This window comes from Dufourea novaeangliae, unplaced genomic scaffold (assembly GCF_001272555.1).
Source record: "Dufourea novaeangliae isolate 0120121106 unplaced genomic scaffold, ASM127255v1 scaffold24, whole genome shotgun sequence".
Classification (NCBI taxonomy): Eukaryota; Metazoa; Arthropoda; class Insecta; order Hymenoptera; family Halictidae; genus Dufourea; species Dufourea novaeangliae.
Genome location: NW_015373905.1, coordinates 500603 through 510144, shown reverse-complemented (window position 1 = coordinate 510144; position 9542 = coordinate 500603). Strand labels below are relative to the sequence as shown.

Genomic DNA, 9542 nt, shown 5'->3' with positions numbered 1-9542 from the left:
TAAATAAATAAAAGTTATATGTACCTAAATTATATGTTTTAAATAAACAAATAAAAGTTACAAATAAAACATCTATACTTTCATCTCCAAAAATAAATACCATTGCCTAATATGTACCATTTCTACTTTTAAATATTTGGAATAATAAACGTTACTAATAATAACATATGTATTAGTAAACTTAAAGGATATTAACGTCACAGAATATTAAAAGATTATAGTACACATAGTAATTTGCTAAAAAATAATTTTATTATAAAATTATCATTACACATTTTATCGTTAATATAACATGCGATGATTCATCACCAGTATCAGCTGCCATGGCCTCACGATTCTCATATGCCCAAAATCCATGGAATTCTATTAAAATACTGACCATTGTATCACCCTGACCACTGTAAAATATGAATCACTCAGCAAGGTTTGTTTTCTTTCTTCAGAAAGAAAAACTTTTAGACCTATATAAGATTATAAAATTATTTACCACGATAGTAAATCCTGCAACGTAATTTTACAAGGATCTGCAGGCTTTACCATATCAAATATTTCATCTTTAACATCCTCAAAACTCACTGGCTCTTGACCATGCATTGTCATTTGTTCTTGTATAGCCTACGAGATATATTGAAATTATATTAATTTTTTATATTACAAAATACAGAAGTTTATAGAGATGTTTATTTATCAGCATACACGGAAAAAATAATTAAGACAAAAGGTGTCCAGATAACCACGATTATTAATATCCAGAATTCGAAATAAATAATGCAAGCTTTGTGGTTCATGCCGATTTTCCAATGCTAGAACAAAATCTAGGTATGTTTTGTAATCCATTTCCCCCTCATAAGTTAAGCATTCTTGAAATACCCTTTCAAGAAACACTCCAGTTAAGGTTCCTGTCCCATACCTGTTAACAAATAATTTTTTTAAATTATCACTTAATTCTGTTTTTATGTGGTATATAGTTCGCAAAAAATCTGTTTAAAAAAATGTACAAAAAAGATACTATGGCATTTGAAAAAATGAAAGATTGCTTTGAAACTGTAAAAACCAGCATAAATGGTACGAAAAACCAATTAAGAATGTTTATTGTTAATTAACAGCAATTTCCTAGAAAATTAAATAGGAATATTTTCACTTAGAATTAAAATTAAGTGAAAGTTTTTAAAGAGGCAAATTTATTGGATTGTGTTAGATCAAAACAAATCGTAAGAAAGGGATATTTAATTTTTTTTCTGGACTGTTACATAAAAATCAGTTAAAAAACGAGAATTTAATTTTTTTTCTAAACAACATAATTAAGGGTGTAAAGTAATCCTGGAAATTATATTCATGGATTCAAATTACCCTGCAAGTTCTTCTTTATTGAGCATTCCATTATGATCTCTGTCAAGATTTAAATACTGTCCATAAACTTTAAGTGCCGACGGGGCTGAAAACCAATTTGCTTCTTGCAAATCTTTAGGTAAATCCTCGTCCCTTAATTCTAGAAGATCATCAAGAAAACTACATGCCAAAATATCTTGTATTCTAACTCTACCAGTTCTGAGGGGGTCAAGAAAAAACAAGAACTTTCTCACTGCTGTGCAGACATAAAATGAATGAAAAGATTTTTCTAGCCCTTCAAGCTGAGGTAGAGTTGGTATTAACTCTAATATATAGTTCTCTAAATCCTGAAAAGAATTATGAATAGAATATCTATATTAATTATAATCATTTAAATTAATATACAATAGAATATCAAAACTTACAGATTCTCTCAGATAGCCTTGACCAGTAACATCATACAAAGACAATCCAATTCTTGTTTGATGTAACCATACTTTCCTCATAACATAATTAAATAATGCCATTATGCTTATTCTACCATGAGGATCGCCTTGTTGTAATTTAGCAAATACAACTGCAGTAAAATATGGACTACACTTTGCACCTGCCAATTTACCAACTTTCTTAAAATCTTCATAATTTATCAACTGTTCATCACCTGATATTGGAGGACTATGGTGTTTGTCTAATAATACCCATAATGCTTTCAATTCATTGTTATCTAGCAATTGTCGGGAACGTCTTTGCAAAAATAATGCTCTTGTTTCTTCTCGTAATTTCTGTGGTAGAATTTCATCTTCTTTTGGCAACTGAAATTTAAAAATTAATGTATTAAAAAACAACAGTTTTAGATAGGGCTGCCAACCATCTGGGTTTCCCTGGATTTCTCCTCTTTTTTAGTATTTTATAAGTTATTTTAAGTTACAAATAAATTCTTACTTTGTACAACTATATTTTATCTTCATTTTTTTTATTGTGGTTGAAATTGTTTTTTGAAATTGTTCACTTCACTCATGTTTTATATTTTTTTATTTGTATTACCTTAAAATAAAATTTGGGAATCACTTTATAAGTTAAGTCCTTATCTTTAGCTTTGGTGCCCTTCCATTGTTCATAAATTTTTTGGAAATATTCATCTTCTTTCTGCTCATTTTCTGTCGATTTTTCTTCTGCTATGAAAATATCACATTTGTTGTTTATTTAAATATTTTATCAAACCTATGTTAATTGATCATAATTATTATTTACTAGCAATACTTACATTTATCTACTACAACATACTTTCGAAGTATCGTTTCGAGCTCCATTTGTTTTTGTTTTGAATGATTGTAACTGATTGTAACTAAGGTTAGATATGGTTATACTACCCCGGACTCCAATCTATGTAAGTATGCATATAAGTATATATACATACCACATTCATTATTCATATATTGCATATCATACATACATACTTACATATATCTATACCAGCTGATTTCTACGATTTCTGCAAACGTACAAACTATGTACGTATAACGCGTAAGTATAGTAAACATAAGATTTATTCTTCGTGTTCATTCATGAAATTGATATGATAAGTATCTTTACAACATAGAAATCAACATTATTGTCACGCAAGTACAAAATATATTTTTTAATTCTTGAAAATTACAAGTTTATTATAAGAAACCAAATAGAAATTATATTTAATGAGAATTATGTTTAACTACACTTCTTCAATCTCGAAATTTATTGATTCAAAATATTGAGCAGTTATTTTATCTTTGTTTTTTTCTGTGTATAAAGGATTTCCTTGTAACGTGAATTCCACTAAATTTTTCAATAGTAACAAATCTTCCATTTCATTGACATTCTGAAAGAATATTACTTTAATAAAATTATTATATTTCTTCCATAAATACATATTTACCACTAAACAATTATTTGCAGCATACAATTTCTCCAATTTTTGCAGTTGTTTCGTAAATTCCAATGATTTTATTTTGTTATTTTCAAGAGATAGAAGTTTTATATTATTGTTTTCAACAAAATCTTCTGTGTTCAATGTATCAATTTCATTACAATCCAAAATTAAAGATTCTAAACATGAACTGTGACCTATATCTAAATACATATTTATAATAAAAATTAATAACATATAAAGTTTCAATGTTGCTTTTGTAAGTAACATATTACCGCTGATATTTTGGAGGTAATTGTTATTTAGAAAAAGATGTTTAATTACTGGTAGTTTTTCACTAGTGCTCATTAATGATTTAATACAATTATGATCTAACAATAAAGTACATAAGTTTGGAAATGTGCATTCTTTTCTTTCATAGTCATTTCCATGAAACGTTTCAAGACAATTGTAACTTAAGCATAATGTGTGTAAATACTGAAAGCAATGCAGACCACACAAATGAGTTATCTGATTTTTACTTAAATCCAAACTTTTTAACTGTGGTAAAAGTTCAGCAGAAAGATCAACCTAAAATTATTTAGTATGTAATATATTTAAAGAAGTCTTTTAAAATAACAAATGACATACCTTGGACAAAGAACAGTTAATTATACTTAGCTGTGTAATAGTTGTCAATCGATCAGTTTTATACATTGTGGTTAAAACATAATTGTCTAATTTATTGCCAAAAATGCCTTCTGCTTTGGTAATATCAGAGCTTTGTATGCGTTCTCCAGAAATATACTACCAATAAAATTATGTTATGTATAAAATACAGATGAAATATGTCTAAAAGAACATTGAATTTATGAATGAGTTTACCTACTTTAATATTACTTAAGTGAAATATAATAAACTCTTTATATAATGCTTCTTTATGTATTGGATTATTGGAAAGGTCTATAACATTCAACATTTGCCATGTTTTAACATTATCTATTTGTAATAGATTTTGTATTTTATTATTGCTACAATAAAATTCTTCTAAAGTACAGAATGAACCCATTGGTTCTAAAGTTGTTATTAAATTATTTGTCAAATCAAGATATTTTAATGATGGAAAGTTTTTCTGAGTAAATTCATTCAGAACAGAAATAAAATTACTTCCAAGATTTAGTCTGACTAGATATTTCAAAGGCATTGGAATGTGAAACGTAGTTAATGAACAGCAGATAGCACATAAATCCTGAATTTTCAAAGCCTTTTGTAAAACATTTGACACTACACGAAAATCATGTGATATGTGAATAGATTTTGTATATTTTATGTTGTTGTTTGTTAGTAATAAATCAACCTCTTTTTTACTATTCATCATATTCTGTTTTAAATAAATTAATTTCTTATGTTGCTTCAGTTTGCACATATTAAATGCACATGGAAAGTAGTTTTGAGGTAAAGTAAGATTTTCACATGTACTGTCGTTAATAAACTGTAAATTTGGTATATAAGTGTGTAGTACATATTCTACAATTTCTGGATCAACATCTTCAAAAGGATTGTTACGTATATTTAATTTATACATATTAGGTATACACGCTATAAAAGTTTTAATACTTGCAAGACAACTTGATAAACAGTTCCATGATATATCTAGTTCCTCTAATATTGGTAAGGATTCTGTAATATCTATTGATAGTATATTATTGAAACTAATATTTAATATTTTCATATTCCTCATGAAGTTTACATTTGGAAATTCTTTAAGACCATTGAAAGAAATGTCAAATTTTTTTAAGTTAGGTAGATGTAGATCTATATTTATTGAATTTATACGTTGACCTAACAAACATATTTCTGTAAGATCATGTATTTTTATATTTTCGTCAATGTTAATATATTTTATTATATTTGACTTGGACAAGCAAGCATATGTAGTGTTGTCTAATACATTTGGAACAACAGATTTCTTAAGTTTGGTTTCCTACAAATTTAAACAATTTTTATAATAAGTAATACTTCCAGTAAATTAAAATATTTTAATTCTAATAATAAAAAGTTCTTACATTTGTCAATTCACGTAAGATGTATTCGTATTCTATCACAAACATAGGATTTCTAATGTTTGTATTTCTCAACACAAATTTCTGACAAATTTCACTTGCATTGTTCCAAGAATTTCCATATTTTGCATGCAAGTAATCATCAGCATTGTCTATTCTGTATTAAAACATTTTTTATATAATTGCTATTAAAATTAAAATTGTTATTATTACTTTTCAATATAGTTGAAAATGGGTGTTTGTATGAGTATACAAACACGTCGTCTTTCAAAATTATCAAGTAGATTCAGTATATTTCCATGTTTCTTGGTTGTTAACATTTTACTTAACCATTCAGAGTCTGCTACTGCCAAACAATTTGTTACTGTTAACTTTTCCTATGGAAGTGGAAAAGGTTCTTAAATGCATATTACAGTTATATGTATTTCTCAAGAGGGTATAGTAATACATTAGTAAATAAGTCAGTTTTAAAGAAGTTAAAAGGCCATATTTGAATATCTGTTACTTCGGGTATAGTTAAAATTTTTAAGATCATATTACATTCATTTGACTGTAAATTATCATCGTTGCAAAGATTCAATTGATCAAGTTCCTTATTACATACTTCTGTGACTTTATATAATCTCAAACCAGTTATGCCTATGTCACTATCAACAAAAGGGAGTTATAAAGATTATTTAAAATTATTTAAACATATCTTACAATACCACTATATTTACATACTGTTTTATGACTGAACACAGCGATTCTTCTAAAAATTGTTTACATAATCGAGTAACTATATTTTCAGGAGTTGCATTATATTCAACAAAATTTATATTTCCACAATAGTTAATAGTATATACCAGTTGCCGTTGCAAAATCTAATAAACAAATGAGAATTACTAATATTTTGTTAATAATAGTGGACTGTAATGTGGAATATTCTAAATACATAAAATATAGTAAGGGCACATATGAGCATGATATATTAAAGTTATTTTACTTTAGATTGCATTATTGCCATTTTTTTCTTTTGTATAGATCGTTGTTTATTCAACTCCATTTTTAATATTATATTTTGTGACTCATCATGTGTTTTATGTTTTAAACAATTTTGACTGTGCTATATGTACAACAAATACAAAATAATTAACAAAAACAGTGTTTATTGCAGAGAAAATTTATTTGATGTAACTACGTGTGATACTCAAATGGTGTACCTCTATTACTTTCGTTGCATAAAGCTGCTTTTTAAAATAATGCATTATTTTCTCATATTCCTTATAATTATCTTTCAATAACTTAAAATGTTCACTCAATTGCTTATGAAATAATACATTATGATAAGTTATCTGTTTCCTAAAAGTGAAGAAAATTAGTAAGAATACAAAGAATATTATCCATATACACTTAATTCTGGTTTTACATGATTGTGATTTAACAGTCTATTTAAAAAAAAATTCACTTAATTTCAATTCTAATAGAAATTTGATATGAATTAAAAAGAAAATTCTTAAGTCGTCTATTGTATTATGTTTACTGGTTCTCATGATCAGGAAATAATCTTTCATTTTTTCATATGCATAGTATCTTTTTTTACCTAAATTTTTCGGAAATGCATCTATTGTGTAAAAACAGAATGAATTGTATATGTATATGTATATACACATATGTATATCTAAATAGAGAATAATATAAAGACTTGAAAAACTGATTAATCCACTGTCTCTCCTTTTCATATATAAAGTAGTGATCTAGTTTCTCAATATGTGGAATATAATGTATAACATAGGCACGATAATTGCAAAGTGCTACTATGGGACACTCTCCATGTAATAGATCCGCAAATACTAACGAACGTAATTTCTGTAGTTGTGACAGATTTCTTATTTCCTTGTAATTAAAGAAACATATTACTATGTAAAGTAAATAGAATATCAATATAGTGTGCTAATTATTACATACCCTTATAAAACACAACTGATTTCCTGCCAAATTTAAATAACGTAATTTCGATTTTTTTAAAGAATATTTATTTATTCTTTTTAATTTATTATCAGCCAAGTTAAGGTTTTCTAACCAGGGTAAATCAGTCAGAGTCTATATATATATATATATATATATATATATATGAAGAGTATAACATTATGAAAGGATGTAACTAATAAAACATTATTAAAACTTTTTCTACATAAAGTTAATAAAACTAGACGTACTTGGAGGCTCTGTATATTATTTCCCGACAAATATAAAGTCGTCAAAAATGTACAAGTTTCCAAATTTGATACACACGATATTTCGTTGGAATATAAATAGAGCTCTTTCAGTGGACAATTTTCTTTGAACGGTGGTATATCCTAAATAAATAAAATATTATATTATAAAATCTTAGAGACTAAATAAAATCTACTTTATTACTTGGAGTCCACATTCGACTATCCATAATTCTTGTATGTGTGTTAATTCTGAAATTGCATGAAACGAACTAATATCGCGTTGACCGATTATCACTAACGTACAAACGTTTCGTTTCGTACAAATTATATTTTCAAAAGAAACAACTGAAGAATTGAATAAATATATTTCACATTTCCTATTATTTCTCGTTCCTGCGAAGAATATTACTTAATAAAAATAATTTAAATACCTAATTCAATGTACCATTTTCTTTACCTCTATTATCTACCAAATTATCCATTATCAAATTTGCGGTTAACTTTTTTATGGCAATTGTTTTAAATATTATTTTATTATTATTTTAATATTTTCGATTCTTTTCTTATGGACCACGTAAGAGTATGTGAAACCATCGAATATATATATATACATAAGTATAAGTAAAAGAGGATTAATAGAGTAAGTACATTAAATCTTAACGTACACAAGTTCTTTGTATGTCGCAAGTTATTTTATTTTTTATTCAATAATCGTATCATGTAGTTGCTACACTATTCTTATAAATGTCAACTATATAGACAAATGTGACCATGTGAATATATACATAGAATATTTGCGAATGATACACGCTACGTAAATATTACAAAATGTGTCGCTCTCTATTAATTACAATTCAACGGTCATATATTGAATAATATTTAATTATATAATCTAGGAACTAAACTTTAAATTTATATAGTACAAAAAAACAATATCAGTCGTTCTATTCTTATGCAACGTACAGTCGTAAATGCGATGTAATTGTGATTACGATGTAAAGTTTAGGCATTCGAATGTAATACTTTGTAAGATTGTATAAATTAATAAAAATTATTAAATAACATAATCGAATGTCTAAGCAATACAGTTCTTGTATCATACCAGTATTTTATATTCAATAGATAATCAACAATAATACTTATTATATACATTATCTCTGTAATACTATGACAATATGTATTTCAAAGCCACTGGATCATAAACAATATCGTTCTGTAAATACATAACTAATAATGTACCGACGATAAGAATTTTTAATCTAATTAAATAAGTTCTAATTGTATTATAAATCCTTTAGAATTCATATTCAGTACAAAATAAATATTATAATATTTACCTATAGTAGCAAAGATTATTTAAATGAAAGTATAAATAAATATAAATTTGTATCTTTGATATGTAACTGTAAAACCAGAGAACAAGGAAGTTTTATTTATGAATCAACAGCTCTGAGGTATTTACTATTAAAGAAAAGTATCATTTATTTAAAAAGCTTCCTGTAATGTATTTATATATCTCGTATTACTACAGTCAAGCACCTACTGCAATGAGACATATTAAAATACTGTAATCAACATTTTTAATGTTTTTAAAGTTTATATTGAATATTGTATCTAAGTAGTATGAGTGTACAAAAAAAACTTGAGGTTCTGTAAATAAACCTCCATTAATAGTACTTTTATTAATTATTTAAAAAAGTCCTTTAATTACATTCACTTATCTCCTTGTACAAAGTTTGGTCAACTGTTTGACTTGTGCAAAATTTTTTTCTATATTATTCTAAATGTTCAGTATTGAGCACCTAGTTTTAAGTTAATGTCTTTTTGTGTTTTCGTAAGAGAGTTACTCGAACTGTTAATAAATGTGTAAATAAGGAAAGTTAACTTTTTTGTCTAATCTAACTAAAGAATCAATTTCCATGTCATTAGGCCCATAAATGTTACATCCAACAGTGTCAGTTATTTGTAACAGCGTATTTAACACATTTAAGTATAGAAAAACACAGACAATTATATTTCTTTATGAAAAAGTATCTAATTATTGTAATGATACTTAAATTGTGTAGG

General features: G+C 26.2%; 1 protein-coding gene across 1 annotated transcript; it reads right to left on the bottom strand.

Annotated features, from left to right (window-relative positions):
* Nucleotides 1-207: 207 nt before the first annotated feature.
* Nucleotides 208-2639, bottom strand: LOC107193746 (serine/threonine-protein phosphatase 2A regulatory subunit B'' subunit gamma-like). Its single transcript, XM_015583250.1, has 8 exons — nt 2594-2639; nt 2374-2504; nt 1755-2141; nt 1351-1676; nt 697-910; nt 488-615; nt 293-398; nt 208-237 (listed from the first exon to the last, which is right to left on the bottom strand). Exons 1-8 carry the CDS (start codon nt 2637-2639, stop codon nt 208-210), a joined length of 1368 nt encoding a protein of 455 aa, XP_015438736.1.
* Between the last annotated feature and the right edge of the window lie 6903 nt (nt 2640-9542).